This window comes from Bos javanicus, chromosome 28, assembly GCF_032452875.1.
Source record: "Bos javanicus breed banteng chromosome 28, ARS-OSU_banteng_1.0, whole genome shotgun sequence".
NCBI classification, from domain to species: Eukaryota; Metazoa; Chordata; class Mammalia; order Artiodactyla; family Bovidae; genus Bos; species Bos javanicus.
In genome coordinates, this window is record NC_083895.1 from 42672442 (window position 1) to 42698497 (window position 26056).

Consider the following 26056-nt stretch of genomic DNA (forward strand, 5'->3'; position numbering starts at 1 on the left):
TGAACTGTGCAAACCTCTTCTAGTCCTTTCTAGTATATAAAAACTTGTTTGCAACTTTTTAATGATCACTTGTTTTCCCCCTGCATTATTAGTTACTACCAAGATATTAATTAGAGATTTGCTGTTAAGGTAATTCAAACCCAATGCCCTCAGTGATATGACAAGGTATTATCTCCAGTGTTTAAAATTATCACACTATTTTCCTCTGTTCTTTGTATTTTAATTTCCTGATGGAGTGAAAATTGTTTGATAAAAGCTACAATTTACCAAGCCCTGTCTGAAACACTGCAAATACTCTACGTGTACCATCTTGATCTTCATGGCACTGAGGTTAAGTACTGGGTTGGCAAAAAACCCATAAAAACCGGAACAAACTTTTTGGCCAACCCAGTAGTATCCCCTATTTCTTGTTGAATAAACAGAAAAAAAGTTCAGGAATTTGCTCAAAGTCCATAAACATCAGCAGTAATATTCAAAATTTATGCATGTGATTTAAGATTTATCTCCTTAGCCTGCACTCTTAAACACGGTTATATACTTGCCTCTATGTGTATAAGAGGGAAAAGCAGACAGAAGCTCCCAGGACAGATCGTTTCATCCAGGTTTATAGTTAAAAGCATTCAGTAGAGGTTGAGGAACCCACTTGAATAAATACAGGAAACTCAAAGGCTGACAACTGAAGAAACTGAAAAACTAAGAAGCAGTTCTCAGAACTCAAATGCAAAGGTCATATTCAGAGGTGCAGAAGGGCTAAAGCAGCTTAATAAACATAAGAAGGGCACAAGTACTCAACCAGAAAACCACCATCCCCGTCCGTGAGCTGCCCAGCTGACACTGCATTTAGATGAGTATTATTAAAAACACAGGGATATACATAGTGTTTAACAAAAACTGGCTAAATTTTTATGTGCATTTTCAAAGTGTGAAATTCACTGGAGTGACACACTGTGTTTCCCATTAGTCAGCTGTATCAAGTTTGTGAGTCTTCCTCCTCCAAAAAAGTTCAATAGATTTATGTTAAAGACAACATGTGTATTGAAAGTAGCAATTTTATTTGAGTTAAAATTATTTACAAAAACCCAAAGACATACTTCATGAAACTGGTACAAACTATTTTTTTCCTGCCGTTGGCTTTTGCTCCAAAGATCACAGCTGAGAAATACTGTATAAAATAAAAATAGGATTGGATTCAGAAAAGTACTCTACCTTCTAGTTTCCAATTGGTAGTATTTACAGAAATATTTACAATGGAAAAAAAGGTTACTTTAAAACTTTAGTTAATTTGCAAGTCAGCCTCAAGTACCCTAAAATGCAGAGTTCTCTGAGGGTTAAAAACACACAAATGCACTGCGTTTGGTGAGGTGATTTCTCCCCCACCACTCCCCACCAAAATCTGCATCTCTATCAGTGCTTGACAATTAGTTATTATTTAAAAAACAAAACAAAACAAAAAACTGTTAAACACTGAGGTAAATCAATTCTCAAATGATTACCAGTGTAACAGAAAAATGTAGTTCGCCCTGATTGTTCTTATCCAAATGTCTTATAATATCCCTTACCATTCAGCCACAAGTCAGTTTTACTAAAAATCTCCTCCTTTTCCTAAATCCAATGATTAATAAATATCAATGTATTTTAAAATAATTTAACTAATTCAATTTTATGGATATCATTTACCAATAAGCATTTAAAATAGTTTGCTAAGCTAGCTTGTATACTCAGGGCAAATACAACCTCAATCTTTTCTCAAGTTACACTGGCATACTATGCTCTTAAAAGGTGACGGGTGGGGGGCTCGGGGGGAGGAGGAAGAAGAAAACAATTTGACTGAAATCAGTTACTTCCTTATAGATTTCCCAACAATCTGCATTATCAAAAATAGGAAGACAATAAAAGGCAGCCACTGCATTAAAAACATTACAGCTGGCACTGATCCAAGAGCCCCGATTTGTCACTTTATACAAGGAAATAACAAAGTCTAAGTGGGTAAAAATTAGACTTTTAGCTATTTTCCCCAATACACACCAAACTAATATTTTTATGGCTTCAAGTTTTACAAATCCAATGAAGAAACATGATATAACTACCTGAAAGGTATTTTAAAGTATTAAATGAAAATCTCTGGAAAGCCTGTATTCAGGCCCAATCAGTAAAAGAAAAAATGTATAACCAGTGGTCTGAACAATAATTAATACAATAAAAATTTGCAATGTTGTAAAATTAAATATATAAAATATGTTACTGTGTGCTCCAAACCACACACTGTTCTATGAACTAAGAATCTGGATGAAGAAAAGGATCTTCTCTAAACCAACAATTTAAGGCTTTGCGTTTATGCATTTGATCCTGTCACTCCTATAGAAGAATATACATGGTATCTGGGAATGTGAATTCCACATTGGTGTTTTAGCTTCCTTATATTTACTGTATTGAACATTAGAAAATATATCTAGAGAGTTCTCCCTCAAAACTTAATCATGTTTCAAGAGTCTCCCCTAACTTTAAGGGTAAACTACCCTGGGTTTGTCTATTTTGCTTCATCCTTTAACAGGGCACATCATCTTATATTCCCTCAAACTGTTATTTGTTTTCTTGCATCTATAGCTATGACTTACTATGGTATGATAATGAGTATGGTCATGGTCTCAAAGGTGAAAAATACTTCAACAACCCAAACCAAATCAAGAATAAAAAAATATACTAATCCCTTGTGTCTTTGGATTCCATCTAATTTTAAATATAGACAGTAGTTCAGGGAACAACAACAAAAAAAATTCACAAAATTATTAAAAGCTTTATTTACGATTGGAATCATTCAACAAAAAAGCAAAAGCAAATGAGCCTGAAAAAGGAACTAAGCTGTTGTCTAGAATGTCCTCAGAACATTCAATACCTCAGTAGCTAAGCTGCCTTTGCACCTGGCTGGCATGACAACAGTGGCTCAACATACACAGCAGTTGCACTAACAGCAGCACAAGTTTTCCCCTTAAACTTGCCCAGAATAAAGCAAGAGAACAAGGGGAGAGTATCAATTCTGCCAAAGTGTGTTTAAATACTGCGTGGAACTGTTAACAGCCTGAACCTTTTCCCTCATTTTTGATAGTTGCAGATTGATGTAGTAACTGTCATTTAGCAAATGCAGAATGCATGACGAAGAAGAAATCAGGTGGCCTTAAAAATCCAAATATGAATGATACTGATGAATGTTCTTGGTTTATCTTCAAGGACTTCTTCCGTGACTTTTCTTTGTCTAAGTATAGCTCCAGCATTACCGAGCACCTGAAGCAAAGGTCAAGCAGCTAGCAGTGTTCCAAGTACTCAATCACTCTAGAGATGGACTTCTGGCCCGTGGTTCCAACAGCACACTGCAAAGGGGAGGGGTGGAGGTGGGGGCGAGTGGGGTAGGAGTGGAGAGGAAGCCACAGTTAATTTTCCAAAGCACTGAATCAGAGCTTAAACTATTTAGCTTTAGTAAACCAAACATTATGAATCAAAACAAGGTGAGATCAAACTATGGCTTTCATTAATACACTATCAGTATATTTGGCCCTAATAATTCAGTTACCTTAAAGAAACCACACAATTATTAAAAGAAAGTCATTTTTTTGCTTCTATTCATGATGGCCATAATACTTGTATTTCTACCATCATTTCTTAAAAAGTATTGATTTTTTTTTTTTTAATTACAGTATTGTTTAGGTTTTGGTTTTTTGGTTGCAAATCATGTGGGATCTTAGTTCCCTGACCAGGGATTGAACTTGCACACCCTACACTGAAGGTGCCGTCTTAACCACTGGACTGCCAGAGAAGTCCTGTATTTCTACTGTCATTAATGTATCATATGTAAAACCACAGAAGCTGCAATAGAAGTTACTTACGGTAAGATTCATGAAGCTCAGGAATTTTTTGAGCATCTCTGTCATTATTGAAAAGTCCCCTTCTGGCAGATACTCCCGCACAGTGGTCACATTGATCTAAGGAAACAAATCAAAGGAACACTGGTCAGGTGGCAGGAACATGAGTGTGAACCTTGTTCTGTGTAGTTGGTTTTGGCACACATCCTATTTCAAACTTCTACAAGGTCCTTAAACTCCTTGGTTAATATGCAATTTCCTTTTCCACACTCTAACTTTTGTGAGCCTGTGAGTCCATTCCCTACCCCACCCTATCCCATCCTCAGAAAGAGGGAAAAAGATTAAGCTGCCAAAGACTACAAAGAAACATTTATGTGCATATTTACCTTTGTAAATGCACAGAAAAATACCTGAAATAACAATGCACTGTTGGGGGGTGGGAGTCCGGGGGCAGGACAGGCAGGGATAAGAAGAGCAAGGAAATGCAGACTGAGAATGTATGCAAAAAGCTGATTAGGAATATAAAGAAAAAGATCAAGGAAAATTCTTCAAGTAGGCTAGGAATTAACTGTATCTTTCCAAAGGAAATCTAGTATCATCTATGGAAAAAAAAATGTAGGCAATGTTAGGACAGAAGATTAGGATGTTTCCCTCCCCTATTAGCAAGAAGCAGCCAAACTGTATATAAAGCAGTTTACTGTAAGAAAAATACATGGCCTGCTTAAAATGTTTTATTTCATTATGTATTTAAAATGCTTTAAAGATTCATAAAGAATAAAAGGAAAAAGCTCTTCTTAGGAGGCTCACCTATAATAAAAAGCACATACAAGAAGAAAAAAAAAGATGGGAAAAGGGATGCTTTTGATTTCATATTTGTTGATGAAGACGTGGAAGAGTACATATTACCCTCTTAGGAAATTTGCAACCAATCCCCTCTCTCCCACTTTTACAGCTACTCAGTAAAACCCTGCAGCTAAAATCCTGAGATATTTTACAATCTTTAATACTTGTATTTTAAAAATACACTGAGAATATATTCAAGAATATATCGCAAGGGCAACAGCTATGGTAACTAACTGCAGAGGTGAAGGAATGCTGGATTTAAAAACATTTTTAACCAACCGCAAGGAAAGGGACATGACTGCACAGTGGTGGGAAGAATAGGATGTTGACTATGAAGATGGCTCAATAGAAAAGTGTACTCCTCTCATTCAGAATAAATAATTAGGTCCTAGGTTTCAAGTGAAAGCTTCTCAACAACCCAAATCAAATCCTTTTCTATCAACAAATTACTGAGTACAACACAATAAGTAGCCAAGGCATGGGAAGGAGAGTCAGAGCGTTTATTTTAAAACAGTGTGCAATAAATGGTAGTGTACAGGAGGTAAGAAAAGGTGTGAAACGGCATGGCCTATTTCAGAAATTTACAAACATAACCAAGGGGTATGACAGATTTTAATACTGGATCAACTATACTTCAATAAAACAAAATACTGGAGAAGCATTTAAGTTTGGAGTCTTATAGCAGTAAACAAAGCTATCATTTCCTAAATGATAGTCAAGAAAGACTGGCGAGAGTGAGACTGAAGAGAGTTAACATGATCAGATGTGCTCTTAAGGAAGTTAGCTATGGTGGTGGTATGCAGGATTTCAGGAATGGAGAGTCGAAAGCAGCAAGAACAGAAAGACCACAGAGAAGACTGACCATTAAAATGCACCAGATATATACTGGGTAATGGAAAATAACACCAGAGTCTCCTGGGCTTCCTAAGCATGCTGCACTTTACCTTAAAATAGCCCTTACTGCATATAACCACCTGCTTTCTTGTCTTTGCTCCACTTAAACACTGGGCAAACCAATTACTTTTACATTTTGTGGAATCAGCTAGCTTTTTAGGGTTTAATGATCCCTAAGGTAAGAAAGACATCCTGGGCTCTATGAATTCACAATATTGTCTACAACCTAACCTCTCTTTAGACACGAGAGAGAAATAATTCACATCTGAAAAAAACTCAATTTTAAGATTCATTATTTAAGAACATAACTGAAACCAGGGTGTATGCAAAATATGTAAAAATATTTAATAGCAAGCATACCCACTCTTTATTTGGGGTTGGGGGGGGTGTGCTTTCCTCCTTCTTTTTGCTTGGTATGTGCTTTCCCATTTGCCCTTAAAATCTCTGAATTTTAAGGAAATAAGGACAAGGGCTGAGCTTGAAGAGAGTCCAGGAAAGGAAATAAAATTTGCAGGGCCTGTAGCACCATGAATAAGAACTCTGGTCTTGATCCTGAAAGCAGCTGTGCCAGTAAGGGCCAACAACAAAGTGGGCCAGTGTGCACTTAGCTCAGAGCCTTTCTACAATATGGAATATATGAACAAGAAAGATCCAGAAAAACACACTGGACTTAAGACAAATAAGGTACACAGGAAGAACAAAAAGGACAAGGCAGAAAACTCGATGGCAAAAATGAGGAAATGTGGGTGGGTTGGTAGAAGCCCTTCATATCATGATTATGTTCTTTTCTTCTAGCCCTCTAGTCTTAAGAAAAGAGAAACTAGCCATCCCACTATACAACAGATCTCCATTCTTTCTTGCAACCCATACACCCTTGTTTGTAAGGGAAAAAAACCCACCTCATATTAAAGGCTTCACCCATAGTATCTCAGGTGAAGGTGAAGTTGCTCAGTCGTGTCCGACTCTTTGCGACCCCATGGACTGTAGCCCACCAGGCTCCTCTGTCCATGGGATTCTCCAGGCAAGGATACTGGAGTGGGTTGCCACTTCCTTCTCCAGGGGATCTTCCCAACCCAGGGATCGAACCCGGGTCTCCTGCATTGCAGGCAGACGCTTTACCCTCTGAGCCACCAGGGATAGCCATGATTTTTCATAGTTAAATCATGATCTAAATCTCACATAGTAATCCCATTTTCCCGGCCAATGAGTAGATCAAACAAAAGCATGTGAGCCAATGTTGGCCAAGGTAAAGGAAGTCTACTTTTTGCGTTGGATGTGGAAAAGTCCTAGGGAAAAGAAAAAGAAACCACTGCTCTTTTAACAAAGAGAAACAAAGAGGCCACATTCTTCTGCTGGGCATTATTTAACTAAGTGAGACACATAGTCAGCACAGGTGCATGAAGAAAGCTAGCAAGAGACAACACACAGAGGACAGCAGAGTTTAAAAGTAGAAATTACGAGTCCTTGATATCACTGAGGCTAAACTTTTCCACCTTAAGCCAGCTGAGCACAGGTCTTACATGATGCTCTTTTGCTTCAACCAAAGACATGTGAATTGATTCCTCTCTCTATCAATCTGAAACTTTCTCATCAAAACCAATATACTCTTACTTTGAAATGTACCTTTCTAAAGTTCACCAAATATTTAAAAGTTTTTAACAGGAAGGAAAAATAAAGTAACAAGATAATTAAGTAACGATGTGAAGTGGCTGCAATGAAATTCTTTTAGGATAACATAAAACAACAAACACAGAACTCTTACTTACTGGACTCTCCTGGCAGAGACACCCAAGAAGCAGTGCTGTGTATGAGGCCACAATGCAATCCTCCATGTGCTTGCCAGCATGCTGAAGGGCTGGAAGTATTAAACAGAAGACTAATAGTGTGCATGTGCATATATAGAAACCAAAAACCACAACAAACAAAGGCACCTAGGGAACCAGCAACTGTGCCATCTTTCCTTCAAAACTGCTAAACACTGATAATGGTGCTAGGAAGATGTAATACCCACACAAATTAACCAAATTAAAAAAAAAAGACAATCCACAAATAGTAGAGGGACCTTAATATAAAAGCTAAAACCATAAAACCCTTAGAAGAAAACACAGGACTAAATATTTGTGACCTTGGGTTAGGACATGGTTTCTTAGATACAACACTAGGACCACAAAAGACAATATAAAAAATACGTAAGTTAGGCTTTATCAAATTTAAAGCTTCACCATCAAGAAGACAACTCATAGAATTTATCTCCAAACCAGGTACTTGTTAAGAATCGAGGCTCTAAAAATTCTTACTCAATAACAACAAAAGACAACCCAATTTAAAATGTGGGCAAAATATCAAAACTGTAAAAACCCTTAGGTGTCATATTATTTGGCCGCTTCTCTTTACGGATGAGTAAAGAAAGGCCCAGGGAGGAAAAGCAGATCTTTCCAACAATGCACATATACCATTCTCACTGCTAGGAGTAGAACTGCTATGAAATAGCAAAGCTTGTGTGCACTGAACTAGAGAGGCCATAAAATAGCAAGATTATGACAACATGAATTAAAAAAATGTTTCACAGGGGGAAAAAAAAAACACATCTTTTAAAAAATAAACCAGTCAAATTAAATATACCTTTATTGAGGTCAAGTTCTTCATCGTCCTCCTCCTTCTTATTTTTCTCTTCTGCACCATCAGCCTTCTCAGTTGACACCCACTGTATCTCCCCACTCGTCTCCTGCCACTCCCCACTCTTGTCATGCTGAGTGGTGGGAGCATCTTTGATCAGTTCATCTGTTTTACTTTCTGCCAACTGTGCTGCTCGCTCTCGCTCAAGGAACAGCTGATAAACATTTTTGAAGATCATTAAAAAGGGATCACCTACCAACATCAATGTACCCAAATATAAGGCTCTATTTGCTTTTAAACATCACTACCCCTAAGAAGCATACTGTCTGGTAAAAAGGCTAAGTATCATAAAAGCCCTAGCTCTACATCCAACTGAAAGACAAAAATAAAACTATAAATGCTGCTGGGATTCAATTAAGTAAATTATCTACCAATGATGTATGCATTCTATTTTTAAGAATGAAAATCTCAACACTTTCCTTTAATTTGGATAATAACAGGCAGGAAGTTCAAGCAAAAAATACAAATTAAAAGTTAAAACAGTTAAAAATTCTTTAAATCCAAGCAGCCTGGATAAATTAACTGGAAGGAAGAGAGGACACTGAATAAAGTTTCATAATATTGGGGGGAAAAAATGGCTTCTTTAAAAGAAATTTAAAGAAAGAAAAACCAAAGAAAGTAGAAAACAAGTTCTCAGAGAAAGACTGAGAACTAAATCTCAACTGCTATATTAACAATAAAAGTATAGTGCTTGCTTCAGCAACACATATAATAGAGAATATTAGCATGGTCCCTGCGCAAAGATGAAACCAAATTCATGAAGTGTTCCGTATTTTTTTTTACAACCAGAGATTATCGCACTAAATGAAGTCAGTCACAAAGAGAAAGACAAACACCATAAGATGTCATTTATATGTGAAATCTAAAACATGACACAGATGAACCTACCTACAAAGCATAAACAGACTCGCAGATACAACAGACTAGCTGCCCACAGGGAGGGGGACGGGAGAGGGGAGGACTAGGAGTTTGGGGTTAACAGATGCCAACTATTACATCAGAATGGATGGACACAAGGTCCTACTCCATAGCACAGGAACTATATTGACTGATGGGATAAGCCATAAGGGAAAAGAATATGAAAAAATGCATATGTAACTGAGTCACTTTGCTGTGCAGCAGAAATTAACACTGTAAATCAACTACACTTCAATAAAAAAAAAAAATGCAAGTACAATTGTCAATGGAAGTATACACCAAAAAAGTCTAAAAAGGGAACATACTAAAAAAACTCTTGCCTTCACTTATTTCCCTGTGCTGGCACAATGTTGAATGTACAGAAAGCATTTCATATATTTGCTAATATGATCTGGAGAAACCCTAAATTACTGATGACAGCTACCAGAAAACTAAATGCCAAGTAGATCTCAAAAACTTGCTGAAATATACAGAAGAATGGTATGTAACCTTTAATACCCTTAAGAAAGTGAAATGTAACTTGTATATAAAGCAGTATTTCTTAAAATTAGGTTCAAGGGGAACCCAAGATCCTTTCAGGGAGTACGTGACGTCAAAACTGCATTCATAAGAATATTAAAAGGTCAACTGACTTCTTTCATTCTTTCATGATTGTATGGTGGAGTTTTCCTGAATCTACACGCTATGTAATTATGCTATTGTTTCAATGGCTAATAGAATGTGTGCCTATATTTTATAGTTTTTTCAGTTTTGACTTCTAATTTAGTAAATACCAACAGATAAAGCACACGTAAACAAAGCTCTTTGGAGTCCCCATAACTGTTAAGAGTATAAAGAAGTCTTGAGATCAAAATGTTTGAAAAGAGAATGACAGGCATCTAGTTGCAGATTATTTCCTGAAAACACAGTTCAAGCACTTCTAGTTTCAAAAAGACCAAAAGGATTAAAGGTTAGCAAAGACCTCAGAAAAAAATGAAAAGGATGGTTCATTATTACTGTCACTTAAGGAAATGACAAAAGTAGCTTGCGAAAAGATAAAAACTGTAATGCCAGCATTGTCAAAAAAACCCCAAAACCTCACATATAGTTGTGGGAGGAAGTATAAATGAGAGGAAAGGGAGTGTTTGGGGTGGGGTGAGTTGGGGACATCAGTTTTAACATATTAGTACATATTCTAACAATTTCTAAGTTAGGAAATTACTCCAAAGACATACATACTTTGAAAAGTATGTCCCAGTATTCAAATGCACACAGTCCTGGGCACAGATCAGACCAGTAAATGCTCGAAGACTTGAGCCAGATGGGCTAGAAGTTAATTCCTAATTTGTTGTTAATAATCTATCTTTGATTCATAAATGGGCCTTATTTCTGCTTTTTGCTAACAGTATCTAATGAGTGACTGTCATAGCTGAAAACAGCAGAGTAAATGAAGTAATGGTACACATTCTAACCTCTCACTCAACTGGTAAAAATATCAGAGACAGAGAGGGGAGGCTGAAGGGAGAGAGAAGACGCAAGTGATCAAGAATTTGGACAGATGCAACAAACAAAGGGTTATGGTTTTAAGTTGTTGCTTACCTGCACTAAAGCCTGAACTGCATGAACTTGTCCAGCTATCCTTAAACTATCATCTCCTTCTCCACTACAGAAGGAAGAATCAAAAGAACATGGTGTTTCCATGTTGACAAGACAGTGCCGATTTCGAGCACTATATTCCACTAGATTTATCAGTAGACCTAAACCCTACAAAAATGAAAACATGCATGTTACCACAGGTGAGGATTAAAAGCAAATGAACACAATATACGTCTCTCACAGGCAGCCAGAAAGCTAGCCAGTGCTCTACCATCTACATGGTTAAAAACCAGTATATAAAATGATGATCTTCCCAAACAAAGATGTTTGCATCATCTTACTAGATCAAGTACGCATTTATGAAACAAGTCCCTCAAACTCACCAGCACTCGAATATCAAATCTCTGCTCCTGAGGTAGGTACTTTGGAACCTGAAGCACACAATTCATGGCTGTGCCAATCAAGCCATCCTGCTCTCCTGTTTTGGTGCTGCCCCATTCTGAAGTGGGGAATGGGGAAAGGATGAAATTATGGCAAACTATTAACACAGATATTAAAGGTTAAAAACATATAGCTTAAAAAAGTTATTTCTTTATTAAAATATATTGTTGACTGTAATATTTCTAAGCCACAAAGCAGGTTCTAAAAATAACAGCTCTTAAAAGCAGTTAAATCTATACATGAATAAGTGAGTTACATGACAGCAATTTAAAAACCATTACATTGAGAGAAGAAACAAGGGAATTAACTTATTTTTACATGTAATACTGTATAATCTATCAATGAGAAGATATGCAGGAAATATGACTTACCATTATCATTAGTTAAGTTGAGCAGCACCCCAATGATGGCCCTCATGCAGTCCTCCACTGCTTTGCCCACGTGGTTAGTTACATTCTGCTGAGGCAGAGGCTTACTGTCAGATAAGCATATACTGTTCTCAGCACGGTTATACTGCTTAATCAGCTCTTCACAATGTTGTAATGCCCTTAAGAGAAGACAAAATACAGACTATTATGCTCAACAAAAATAGTTATATTAAGAACTACTGACTTGGACCTTAATGCTTTATTTTTTTTTTTTCCTTAATGCTTTAAATCTGTCATAAAGGCTGCCAAATTAATCTTTTTCTACTCCAGATGTTATGTGAACTATTTAATCATGTATCAAACATGTCTGATATCAAACTAGGTGCTAAATTTTATTTTGGGAAAATGATAATATAAATTTTTCTAAGCAAAGTGAAAATTATAAACGATGCAAAAGTTTATACTACCAACAGCTGTCCCCAATTTTCACAATCTCTCCAACATAACAAACCTACTACCCCACCTCACCCAAGGTAAAACCCATTAAAAGCCAACACTGAACACTTCTGAATTTCATTTAGATGTTTGTCCTTTAGAATGTAAACTCTCAGCAGGCAGAGAATATTACTTATATTAATATTGCATAATAACCTTGTATAAACAGATACTAAATACTTCATGAACATTTTTAAAAACATGAGGTCATTTAACTGACATGTTTGTCTCCTGGCAGTCATGCAAGGGTATCAGCTACATCTAAGGATTCACAAGATACTACCCAAAGTAACAAGGAAATGTAATCTTTAAGTGGTTCTAGTATTTCTGAGACTCTGTTTAAATCACTGAGTCCATTAACTTAATATCTACGAGATAATGATGAAATCCACGAACTGTGAGTTGATTCTTCATGTATTATATACCATGCAAAACCCTTAAAACTACTATGTCTAATTCCCCTCTAGCTGCTTCTTAAAAAACACTCTCTAATTAGGAAGGTATTCATGTCTAACTTAAAACAATGTGTTCAGATGTTTGGGGATGTTCGCCAAGATTACCATGCTGTTACTGTTAACTGCCTAAGTAGCACTGAAATAAATCTGTTGGGAGGTGAGAAGAGACAGTAATTGTTTAATTATTCAATATACTATCCTTGCATTTATCTGCGTTCTACTGAAAGCTTCAGAAAGTCTGAGGAGTGGTCTTTTACAAACATCCAATTCTAATGTCTACTGACACAAGTTCCTAACTACAAAGGTTCCTAACGTTGTTTTAGAAGGCATGTGTCAGGAGTCATTAAGTATATAGCAGACATCTTAAAAATAAGATACAAATTTAACTTGCACAAATACTCTTTGGTGAGACAGTAAAACAGTAACAGAACAACTAGAACACATACCTTAAGGGTATTAAGTATGACACAGAATTCACAAATACAGGATGGAGGGAAAACCTACAGACTAAAAATAAGAATACTGGGAACTAGAGACTATTAGAAATTTGGGATTATGGGAAAACTGAATACTGACTGGACTTATAATATTAAGCAATTACTAATTTTTAAGAGATGAAAATGCTATTATGGTTACATTTTTTAAAGAGTCTTCTTTTACAGATTATATACTCAAGTATTTATGGATGAAACTATATGAAATCTGTAATCTGCTCCAAAATAACACAGAGGGTGGAATGGATAAGGTTATATATACATGGTAACATGACTGGCCAATGTTTGATGATCACATTCAAGCTGCATGTACATTGGGGCTTATCATATTATTGTCTACTCTTATCTCTGTTTGAAATTCTCCAAAACAAGAAGTTAAAAAACAGATAAACTTGAGTCGGGCTGTAGTGGGCCTTTGATACTAAGGACTTTAGACATACATCCAAAGACAAGAAATCACACAGATTTGGGAGTTTGGGATTATTTTTACATAACAAAAATCTGAGGAAGGTTAACCCACTGTGGTGTAACATTAGACAGGCTAGAGGCCAGAGTACCAGGGCAGAGATAGCAACAACTAAACAGACTTATTAGTAAGAAGCTGCTGTTAATAAGCTAGTACCAAGACTGGAGACATACTTGGAAACTTTATACACACTGAGGTGATATCATTAGCCCAGTGTCAAGAAAGCTGGCAGAGTGTGAAATGAAGGAAGCTACATATAGATCTGGGAAAACAGATATAAACAGACAGCAGAAAGCAGCTAGTAAAATTCATTTACAATAAAAATAAGGACTAATGCTTACTACTATATGCCAAGCATTGTTTTAGGCTTTACGTATGTATATTAACTCCTTATATATAGTACATAATCTATATTATATACAACATACAAATGATATTTTAAAATCTTTTTTAGAATTAAAGTATTATTTAAAATATGTATCATATATAACTTAAAATATATTAACATATATACTAATTCTTTTACTGCAACAACCTTGGGTAGGTAGACACAATTATTACCCCCCTTCTCTAAGAACCTGTAAGTTCAGAGCTATTATAGGGCTGATGTTCTCAAGATCCAAACTCAAGTCATTCTGGCTTCAGAATCTGTACTCCTAACTTTTGTACCTTATTGCACTGCTTTTTGTTCACAAAACTTGACAGACAGAAGTACTTTATGGAGAAAGCTGACAATGGCACTTCCTTTAGAGTCAATCCAAATGCTTTAAATAAACAGCATGACATTTCAGAAAAACTTACTTAGCTGACGAAACAATGAGTTGTGAATCTTTATAGGCAATCAAGTAGCTTTGATTCTCTGGATTATGCACTGTTACCTAAAAGGGAAAATTTTGAAATTTTGTTCACACACAACACAAAGCACTCTAAAAGACATAAAGATGAGGAAGAATTAGTCCTTGTCGTCTAAAGGGAGTAACAACCCACATGTTCTAAATTTAAAATAACAGAGCTACTGCTTTATTACAAAATCAAAACACGACTGTTACAACTGCTTCCTCACCATTAATATATTCTGTACTATACATTCATTGTAATAAACTACCAAGCACTTTAAATGTCAGAAAAGTGCTGTCACTGACTTAATAAACTAATATTTTAAAGTTCTTAAGTAGATTCATTTAGACTTTAAAAAATTAGATGTTTATTTAATGTACTTGACACTCCAGAAGAAAAAAGGAACAATGTGAATTTCATCTGTGCCAAGAACTTTTCATTCACACTAGATTATTTTCCCATAGATGTTTCATGAAGTACTCAGCTAATCCAATCTGGTCAACATAGTCTATGCATCCTGAAATTCACTGGCAGCATAAATTCTAATCTACATTGAACTAAGTCATTCATAAAAGTCAAAAAACAGACAGACTGCATTACAATCTGAATTTGGATTAACAAAAGTGAAACTCTAGAGATATATAAATTATGACAGTCTCACACACAGAGCACATTTAAGATTAGATCATTTTCTTCAAATAGCTGTCCATACTTACGCTTTCTAAAACTCGTAAACATCTCTCTGCTCCCCATAATGAGGCTACTAATTTCTCTTCATCCTCATCTTTACTTAAATGATCCACACATTCTTTCACTAGGAGAAAGGAAATGGACATAGATAAACATGTCTCATCACTTCAATACTTACCCCCTTTACTAACATTAAAAGTCATCTGTATACATGCTATCAATGTGTTGGAACCTCTCTGAACACTTATTCTAAGTTTTATACAGTGAGATGCTGAAATGTATGAGACTCTAATTTATAAGAATTAACTTTCCAATATCAAACTATTAATGGCCTTTCCTTTAAAAGTTAAAAGATTTTGAAGATGCTACTAAAAGGAAGACATCTTTTCAAACTGATGCAATTATTCTTTGAAATATATGAACAGAATATTCAGGTTTTAAATAAAAAAATGTTGTATGTGTAATATATCATACCTTTATCTACAATATGATCCAGACCACCCAAAAGCCGTAGTTCTTCTTTAAACCAGTCTCCTGCTCGTTTAGAAGTAAGGGACAGTAAAGTCTCCATAGCTAAATGCCCAGTCTGAAAATCAGAAGCACCATTAATGAATATTGACTCTAAGTAGTAATTCCGAGGCAATACTTCTAGAGATTGCTTTTTTAAAAAAGGAAATTGCATGCTACCAGCCCACAGTATTTTTTTAATATAGTAAATGCTTTTTAAAAGTAAAACTAAAAAAAAAAAAGTAAAACTAGTTTAAAACTGGTATCAGAACAGTCTTAAGCTAAAGAAGTGTTTTTATTCATTGGCTTGTTTTCAGAGAAAATCCATTATTTAGTCTATCACTTGCTAGTTCGATAAAATGTATACTGGTAACATCATATAGGCTCAAGGGCGAATCAAAGGGTATATTTAACTGTAGATCAATACACTGGATTAATTTACCACAAAGGTTGTAAGAAGAAATACTCCAGAAACAAGGTGTGGGTGTGTCAAAATTTTTATCTGTTGGTAAAAACTGGTATCTTACTGCTTTGCTTTATGTTTTCTAACTATAGCAAATGAGCTTATTTTCACATATTTATAAGTTACCTGTAATTCTTTTAGTGTAAGTCCCCTGTCAAATATTCTTCCCTTTATATTCATGTAAAGTAGCTTGTCTTTTACTTACTGTTCTATATATTTTCTTATCTATTCCGAACAAAATTACTTTTTTTTTTTTTTTAGGGTTTCATATTCACCAATTTCAAACTTTATACTACAGATTTAGCAGCTTGGATACTTTGGCCTCTATGACAAAATTATATATAAACAATGATTTAGGACTACTACTGGAGGAAGCAAAGAACACTCAGAGCCATATTTATAAACCAGGCTAGGTTTTTTTCCATCCCTTCATTTGCCTTCAATTATTAATTTTACTTTTTAATTCAATTTCTTTTAAAAGGGCAACTTGGTTCCTGTGACAATAAAGGAACTTTAATATAACAAAAGAAATGCTTTAATGTAACAAAGCTGAAAAGACCTGGTTATCTTCACAAAGCTTACTGCTTTGAAAGATGCAAGTTTACACTAAGTCTTGCGGGCCCATTTTGAACTGAATATAAATCAGATATTTAGAAATGCAAAAAAACAGATCTTATCAGCAAAAAATCTTAATATTACTTATTTAGAAGAGATTTTATTTTATACCTTACAGATTTTATTCTGTACTTTAAAAGAACAAGGTTGATGTCCAAGGTGACAAATACAGATCCAGAATTCAACACCACAAAACTAGATATAATTTTGCTCAATTCTCATTCTAAGTCCTTGAAAGAGTAATGTAGTAAGATCAGTTTGGGCAGGGTTAGCTCATGAGTCACAGCAGTGAAAATGAAGACTAATGAGGCTTTCTTTGCTTAAGAAGAAAAGGGCATAGTAATTTGATATTAATACAACAAACATTCGTAAGATCTGATGCAAAAAAGCAACTTTATTGTTTGTTTCTATAGGCATTAAAAAGGACTCTTTGGTATTTTAGGCTATATTCAGTATATAATATGCTACTATTTTAAAATAGCCTACAATTCAAACATTTTATTTGAAACTGGAATAGTTGTCAAAGAGTTAAAAACACAACCAAATCACTAATCAGAATACTATTCAGCAATTGTGAGCTCTGTTATTTGAATTATATTTTAATATTATAATATTAATATTTAAAAATATCTTTCCATGGTACATCAGGAATAGCAACATATGTCAAGGAACAGGTTGAGTAATGAATAAAACAATGTGTAGGAGACAGTCACTGTACAAAACAATGTCTATTGTTAAAATTTAAAACGAACACAATACCCAAGATTAGCTGAAGGGTGGGGGGCGGGGGGGCACACCGCATCCTAATATTAGCAACTGTGTGTTCTCGTTTTAATCATGTGAGTTAACTACTTAACACCGCACAGTTATTATACTGGTATTTCCCATCCTAGTAAATTCAATAAATGATGGGAAAAAATTCAACACGCAAGTTTATCATCTTTATTTAAGAGCAAATGCCTGGAAAGAATCTAAATGTTGGGAGAGAAAATTATAATGATGATAGTAACAATAATTTTTAAAAGCTGTATTTATTCAATTATGCAGCAAATAAAAATTATAGGCTCAAACATTCCTTTATAGCATTAAAAAACAGTGTATGTTCTAAAAATGTTAACATTAAAAGTATGAATGTATTTTAAAATTAGGATACAAATAGTTTGGTGAGGTAGAATGATTGTTTATCCACACTTGAGCATAATAGCTATTTTCTAATCTTAGTAAGTGAAAGTACTAAATACATGTCAATTTTGTATCCTATCTTTTAATGTTAACTTGCTTTCCCCCTCAACTCCCACTCTACCTGAATCTATTCCCTACTCTACCTTAACTAAGAAGAGCAATAATCATAAGTCATTATATGGCTAGCACAAAGCATTCTGTAATTTTTGAAAGCAAATATTGCAGTCTTCAGTTTAGTGGACAGTAGAAAAACCAATAATTATACAATGTAGGAACTGTCTGAAAGTCAAGTATATATAAATAAATAATCTTATTTTTTCAAAATGACAAGGCCAGTTATCTTCCACTGGCCTACTAATCTTTGGGGATATTCTTGATTCTACGAGTTTTTAAAAAAGCCAGAGGAAAGTAAAACTAAAATCAACCAAAAGCAACATAATCATCTTAAACTTGGGGAGTTGTACTGAGCATAAGCATAGCCATGGCCATGACCCTGTGTATGAGGGACATTGCTCTACGGAGGGGTTCATGCCTAGGAATCCCCCTTTTGAGTCTTGGTCCCTTGCAGCAGTTAATCAGACATCCTGAGATACTCTGAAATAAATGAATGCTCACTGAATATGGCTCTTTCTTAAGATCCTTTAAATCTTTATTCCTAAAACCCATATAGTGTTAAGAATTCAAGTTCCTAGTAGCCTAAATGTAGTTCCTACATTTTAAAAAAACTGACATTTTCATTTTACAACCAAAGGAAGGAACTCACCGTTATATTTTCTAGATCAAGGTGCTTATTGTGTACAGTTTCACAGAGCCTTCGAATTTTTTCTTTGATTTTGTTCATGTCTTTTTCATTCAGCAGCTTAGCTGAAGAAGCATCTTGTTCCAGTTCTAGGAGTCGAATCATCAGATCTAGGCTAGCTCTATCAAGATCCATGTTTAAACGATCTCTACTCAGAATGTACATGAGGGCAGCTGTACAAAGGGACAGATTCTTCAACAGACCCAAAAAGGGGAAAAAAAGTTAATGTAAGCAATTAGTGACAATTTCAGGCAACAAAAGACTATTTTGACATTTGTTTACATTTAGAAACCTTGAAAATGTTTTATTCAGTGAAAATCTCCCTCTTAAAATATTCTAGGGAAATGTGATTTCAATAAATACATAAAGTACCACAGCTTAAAATTTTCCTTTCTACAGACTTTCTCTATACAAATGTCTCAGAAGTGTTTAAGTGGAATTATATTTTTTCTGGCCATTCTGTGCTAAATGAAGAGTTTACAAGACCTTTTTTTCAGCTATATAATCCTACTTTATACTTCACTCTTTGCTCTTTATAATATAGTGAAGTCAAATTTCCATTTAAAATCAATAATGTAAATGTATTTAAAAAAAATAAACACAGCTGAGTTTGTGTTAATACATAAACTCAGGATGCTTGAAGAAACATATCAGACTCATTTCTTTAAAATAAACCTATCAGGTCTGGTTGAACCAAGTAGTTTTTTTAAAAAAATCATTAATATCATGTGCTCTCAAAATCATTCAGATCAGGTAGTTAGCACATTCAGCTTATAAACTCTACATGTACTGAAGGTGATATAGATAAGCATTAACAGAACAAAGAGGTCTATGTTAGAATATTCCCAACATTTGGGATATTCTGTACTTAAACATTTTTTCTATATATCTAATTGAAGTGTACTTGATCTTACATGAATTTCAATGCACAGAAACACAATTAACTATCTAAAATTTAAACTTTAAATCTCTAAAATTCAAACTAGGTTTCTAATTAACTGCTTACAGAGCAAAATATGTTTGGAAATAAGGCTTTAGAGATCCACTGCTGCTAAGAATATATATTAATGCTTTGGTCCTCTCATAACTTCGTAAGAAAGCACATTAATTCTTATTTCTCTTCTTCCTCATTGTTTTGAACCTGCTACAACTTGGTAACTGACTTATCTTCATTTGGGCTTAAGTGTATTGCTTTCAGTTTCAGAAGACTCAGTATTAGATTCTGTTACCTAATCTAGACTTCAAATATAATTTTCCTGAATAAAAATATAATAAAGCCATTTCAAATTACCACCACTTACGATTAGTAATGATTTTTTTCTAACTTTGAAAATGTTAAACCTAACTTTTATATGTAAATATGCTCTATTTTTTAAGAGAAAGTGTCAAGTCATAATAAAGATGAAGATGTGATTCCTCTTCACAATGGGATTCAACATCCAAGCAAAATATTTAAAATGTTAATATCTAAAGTTTTTATCCATGCTATTAATATCACAAAGTAGTAAAAGTTGTCCCCCCTCCTCCCCAAGTACTTTCTGATTCAAGGTAATCAATGCTTACAGAACTAAGTATTCAGTATGGTAGGTATGTCATGTCAGACAATGGTTAACAGTATAAACTGACAAGGAGGAAAAAATGTTGAGCAAATAGTCTGAAATGATTTATTAAGCAAAAAATCCTGGCATTAAGTTTTTCTAAATATTTAGCAAATATGGGGCTTCACTGGTGGAGGTGAAGAATCTGCCTAGCCAATGCAGGAGATACAGGTTCAATTCCTGCGTGGGGAAGATCGCCTGGAGAAGGAAATGGCAATCCAGTATTTTTGCCTGGGAAATCCTATGGACAGAAGGCTGGCAGGCTACAGTCCTTGGGGTTGCAAAGAGTTGGGACACAACTTAGCTACTAAACAACAAAAACAAATTTAGTAAATATAAACTAGAATTCTAAAATAATGCTTCTCAACCCCAGAAACTTAAATACCTGATGATGCTGGGAATCATCCAAGGTTTTAAAGACCATTGCTACCATTCCATGTGCTCTCAGGTGCATTCGAAAACTGGGCATGGCACATTTAGTAGCCAAGCTAATAACACTGGAAGAAAAGAGACTAGGTGAAGGGGACTGAAAATAGCTAGTGTGTTTTGTTTTAATTTGCATAATACCTAAAATAAACAATGGAATGCTCGGGGGTTGGGGGTTTATGTGTGTCAAAGCATTGCCCATGTAGATCACATGGGCAAACCAAATTTATTAAATACTCACTGATGCACAGTACGTGATTAGGTACGCTATATTAAAAAAACACATAATACACGACTGTCTTCAGTGTATCCTTTATATTACTGCTACCATTAAACGCAAAAACATCTTAGGTATCTTCCATGTTTCTGATCCATAAAAAGTATAAATATATAATTGGACATATTCCAAATGACTGGATAATTCACTCAAACCAAGATTTTCAAACCATTATAGTATGCCAAAGATGATCCAAATCAAAACATGCTTAAATCATTTATCACTTGCTTATATAAAATCTGGCGCTAAAAAAGAAAAGATTCTTTGGCATAACACTTTCAAACATCTGGAAACTGAAGCCTATGCTATGATAAAATGCTGTACCATCCAACTTTCTTTAGTCCATGTAGGATCAAGTCCCTTAAAAGAAATCAATCACATTTTAACATCACTGGCTATAACCTACAACTATGATAACAAAAACTGCAAATGTTTGGCTCCACTGAGCTAAAAAATTTTAATGCGGAGCATGCATACAATTTTCAAATATAAAAATAAGATCTTACCTAAGGCAACGTGTGTTTAGAGGCTGTGTGCTCTTTAAGCCACTTAACAAGTACTCAATGTCATCAGTGAACTCTTGGTTTTCACCAAATTCCACCACATCATTGAAGTGCTTCACGTGCTGAACAACAGTATACAACTGCCAAGAAAAAATAAGTCCGCCTCTTCTGTAACTACGAAGTAGCATATTTAAATCTATGAACTTGCTCTGCTGTATTTAAAAGTGTATAAAGTAAGTTTATTAGATGGCAACCAACAAGTGTTTTAAAAACATTGGTAGTAGTAGGACAAAGTAAGTTCGTGGTTCAAAACTCAGTTTCAGTTTACTGATATGTGCTCAAGACATTAAAAGGCTAAATTACATACAAAATTCTATCCACACTCAGTAAAACTGTATATGGATGCTTACTTCTTTGTCTTCTTTTCTGCATTTCAGTGCAGTAACTATATCTTGGTAGGGCTGAGTAGGTATTGTCACAGTTTTTATCACTTTGGGTGGTGGTGCAGGAGCCTTAAAAACTCCATCATCTTTTTGATTTTGCTCCTTTGAAGACAGCCTCACCTATTAATAAAGGTATTAAATTAGTTGTTCTAAATAAATATATAAAAATAGTAACATCTCATCTACTTGGTAAATTTAGCTTTAGAGTAATAAAACCCCAATTCTCGCCCTCAAAGGTAGGGGGAGGCCTCTGGGGATACTTCAAAAATTCCATGCACTATCAGGTAAGACTTATATGTGTTTTACTCACAGAAGAACCACTCAGGAATTTATTCTGGTCTTTTCAACCTAACATTTCATACAATTAGTTATCCATGTCCAGAATCATTAGAAGGAATAAAGAACCAAAATGACATACAAAAATAGCACTGACAAACAACTCAGGAGAGACAGGAAGAGGAAAACGACAACAGATAGACAAAAGAACTTGTAAAGTATAGGAGTCCACAGTTCACGGTAGAAAAAAATCAGCCATAAGAGCATGCACAATAATACCTAATATGCACAATAATGGTTTAATACTACTAAAAGGAGCTTAATATATCAAGAAGACAGAGAACTGTACATTTTAGGATGATCTCTATCCCTATTTTTTATTGTCTATAAAGAACTCATTCTTTGATAGCTCCATATGACTGAGGTGTCACTATTAGTCTGTAAGTATTAATGCATGATCCTACCAGTTATTCTGGAGCAAATAATTTGCTACAAATCTTTTTCAAATGTGTTTTGAATTGAAAGGTATTAGTATAATGCAAGAAAAAAGTTCTGCTCTAAAAAACAAATTAATCACTCAAAGCCACTTTAAGATCAGTGTAGGATATACTGATATAGCTCTCCATCATTTAAAAATTCCATAAAATGTGGATCAAGAATTGTCCAGTATTTTTAAGGCCTTCATTCATAACCTAGTAACACCAGAATTTCTGTTGTCCTGCCCACAATCCTTACTTTTCCAGTAAATTAAACTAAAATCACTAAATTTTAGTGAAGAAGTTGAAAATAAACTATTAAACAGAAAAGCTAGAGACTTTCAAATTATGAATGAAGATAGCAACTGCTTAATATTCCTCATACAAACATGAAATTGAAGAGTACAGTTCACTTACTGTGACACTCTGAGGTTTTACTACTGGTGGTGCAGGTAGTTCTTCTGAGTCTGGATGATTCCAATGTCTAGCATTATATACGGCTTTTGTAGGAGACTAGAGGAAAGAGAAAAATATCAACTATTTCCATCTTACTCTGCATCCTTATAAGACTGTCACATTTTAAAACTAAAAATCACAAAGAATAATTTATATAAATTGGATTCTTTACCATTAGCACCAACTGGGAAGCCAAGATACACAATCTCTGATTTATATTACCATTATGCTCCTACCACGCCAATGGCAGATATGGAGCCACTGTCCTATTTTGACACAAAATCAACAATCAGTGTTCTGGGCAACTATTACCAACCAAGAAAAGAAATTTAAACCTCTTGTTTGGCTCATATTAACTTACTAATCAATACAGTTAATTCAACCTGTTCTTTATTCCTCATACTACTGATTCATGCCCTACATTCTTCCAACAATGAAAATCAGCCAGCTTATAAGAAGGGATAAAAGTCCTTATTCATTTAGGTGAAACTGGTGTGTTTCCAGATGAGTGTCATTATTAAAGTTTTCAGGGTTTTTTTTTTCAGGTTTTATATAAAGGTAAATATGGTATGTATACCAAATATTACATAACACAGTGGAATCTAATTCAGTACTACATACTAAAATACATGCAAAATGTATAAAAATGCATACTGGGTAGGATAAAGATGTAAATCACCCCACCCTACTACAAGTTAGTTTACTGCCAAATCAATATACAATAAACTTTATGAAAAAGACCCTTCAGCTTTAACACTTTGAATTTAAAAACTGAGTATAAATAACTATGAGCCTGCATAATCAAATCCACAGAATTAAATCTGTATTAAAAGGAACAAATCTTCATTTTCAAAAGGAAACTGATTAAACAGACTGATAACATTTTCTCCATTATTTACAAAATGATGTTAAATTATGCCCTTTAAACTTCAAATAATCTCATTAGAGATTTTTTGTTTGTAAGAGTATAATTAATAATCTTTGTATTTTCAGTATTACATATAAAAAACAAAGGAGAACAAGAAAAGAAACATACTTCAAGGCTGGCCAAAAATCTACATAAAAAATTAACCATCTTCCCTTACTAGCCTCAATGAAGTAACATTATTGGAATTGAGCATCATACAAAGTTATCTTTTTATATAAATATTTTCTTCAAAATAACCATGCTGTGACAAAAACAACTGTGTAAGCTCCAGAAGAACTGATTTTTCAAAAGACAGAGTTTAAACTAATTCACATACTAATTTTATTAGAAAATCTTAATGTGAAAAGGAATCTACTGTGAAACTTACATCAAGCAGAAAGTCTCACTTGTACTGTGTACACAAACACATTAGGATTCTTATATATTAGCATAAAGTAATGCAGTGTTAGTACACTAAAGCAGTTTATGCAATGACTTATCAGGCCTTGTGAGGCACAACCACACAGAGCAGACTCAACATAAATTTTTAAACCTCTATTCCTTACTATTTTTCTCTCAATATCTATATAATTTACATGCCTGCTAGTTGTTAGATCCCTCATTTCACCTCAAATACCCAAAGCACAGCCATAAGCCCAGGAAGATAACAGACTTTTTAAAAGAATAGGTGCCTCAAACCTGAAGCACTTATTTTTAAAAAGCATTGATTTCAAGTAAGAATATTTTGGATAATATAAAGGTTATCCGCTTCCACCAGTAACAAAACAGCAGAAGTCAATGCTCTAAATTAAACAGACCCTGGAGATTGGGACTACTACACATAAAACATACACATCGCTACACATAAAACAAGTAAGAGCTCACTGTGTAGCACCAGGAAGTCTACTCGATACTCTGTAATGGCCTACATGGGAAAAGAATCTAAAACAGAGTGTGTATATGTATATGTGTAACTGATTCACTTTGCTCTACACCGGAAACTAACACAATGCTGTAAATCAACTACACTCCAATAAAATCTTTTTAATTAATAGTAAAATATAGATGTATATTAAACAGACCCCCTTCTAGTTAACTGCAAGTGGCAATACACCTAACAGTTACAAAGGAGAGACAGCAACCACATGGTGTGGGTTAAAATCCAGGTAAATAGTAAGTTCTACTGCTACTTGTTACTAAATATTTTTCTCATCTATAAAACAGCATTCATAACAGTATCTACTGCAAAAGGGTTGTTGTGAGGATTAAATGTATGTAAAACACATATTAGAGTGCCTGAAACAGTATGTAGTATACAAGTATTATCACTGATAGTACTAATTATAATAACTATTATGTGATGATGTGCAAGTCTGAGTTCAGAAAATTGGACTGTACACACACACACACACACACACACACACACACACACAATCTACTCACATAACAGAGGACTGCAATAAAAGGGATAACTGACATAAACATACTCTGTTAACAAATACTATTATAAAAAGCAGACTGGGATATACTGTTCTAATTCATCTCAAAATTCAACAATATCCCTGATAAATACAGAGGCAAAAATCCTCAACAAAATACTAGAAAATTAAATTCTACAGCACATTAAAAGGATCATACATCCTAACTATATATAGGATTTATTCCTGGGATGCAAGGTTGGTTCAACCATGAAAACCAATCAATGTGATACACCACCTTTATGGTGAAGGACAAATATCACATAATAATCTCAATTGGTGCAGAAAAACCACTAAACAAAATCCAACTCTCTTTAATGAAAAACATTCAACAACAGAAACTGAAGGAAATTATCTCAACAGAGGTCATATTTTAAAAGGCCCACAGCTAACATCATACTCAACAGTGAAAAAAATGAAAGCTTTTCCTCTGAGATCAGTAACAAGGTAAGGATGTCCACTCTCACTGATTAAACACAATACTGAACATATAACAAAAGTCATTAGACAAGAAAAAGAAATAAAAGGCATCCAAATTAAAAAAAAAAACATTTTCTCTGTTCACAAATGACATAATCTTGTATATAGAAAACCATAAAGATTTCACACCAAAAAAACCCCATTAGAACAAATAAAAATGTATT

At 34.5% G+C, this 26056-nt stretch overlaps 1 protein-coding gene and 1 non-coding gene across 5 annotated transcripts in view; one reads left to right on the plus strand and one right to left on the minus strand.

The window, feature by feature from the left end:
• Nucleotides 1-1031: 1031 nt before the first annotated feature.
• The window catches only part of WAPL (WAPL cohesin release factor), a 77011-nt gene continuing 51986 nt past the window's right edge, over nt 1032-26056 (minus strand). For 3 of the 4 annotated variants that reach the window (XM_061405551.1, XM_061405549.1, XM_061405550.1), the window contains exons 5-19: nt 22989-23084; nt 21787-21939; nt 21380-21516; nt 20556-20667; nt 18537-18764; nt 15481-15592; nt 15033-15130; nt 14281-14357; nt 11573-11748; nt 11144-11259; nt 10764-10928; nt 8214-8421; nt 7358-7446; nt 3879-3974; nt 1032-3365 (exon numbers count right to left, since the gene is read on the minus strand). In XM_061405551.1, the coding sequence (XP_061261535.1) occupies nt 3300-3365; nt 3879-3974; nt 7358-7446; nt 8214-8421; nt 10764-10928; nt 11144-11259; nt 11573-11748; nt 14281-14357; nt 15033-15130; nt 15481-15592; nt 18537-18764; nt 20556-20667; nt 21380-21516; nt 21787-21939; nt 22989-23084 (1929 nt within the window). In that variant the 3' untranslated portion in view covers nt 1032-3299. The remainder of the gene's footprint in view (nt 3366-3878; nt 3975-7357; nt 7447-8213; nt 8422-10763; nt 10929-11143; nt 11260-11572; nt 11749-14280; nt 14358-15032; nt 15131-15480; nt 15593-18536; nt 18765-20555; nt 20668-21379; nt 21517-21786; nt 21940-22988; nt 23085-26056) is intronic. The other variant, XM_061405552.1, reaches the window with a different exon arrangement.
• LOC133240810 (U6 spliceosomal RNA) lies at nt 8941-9044 on the plus strand. Its single transcript, XR_009734406.1, has one exon. It is a non-coding gene; the product is annotated as a U6 spliceosomal RNA (small nuclear RNA).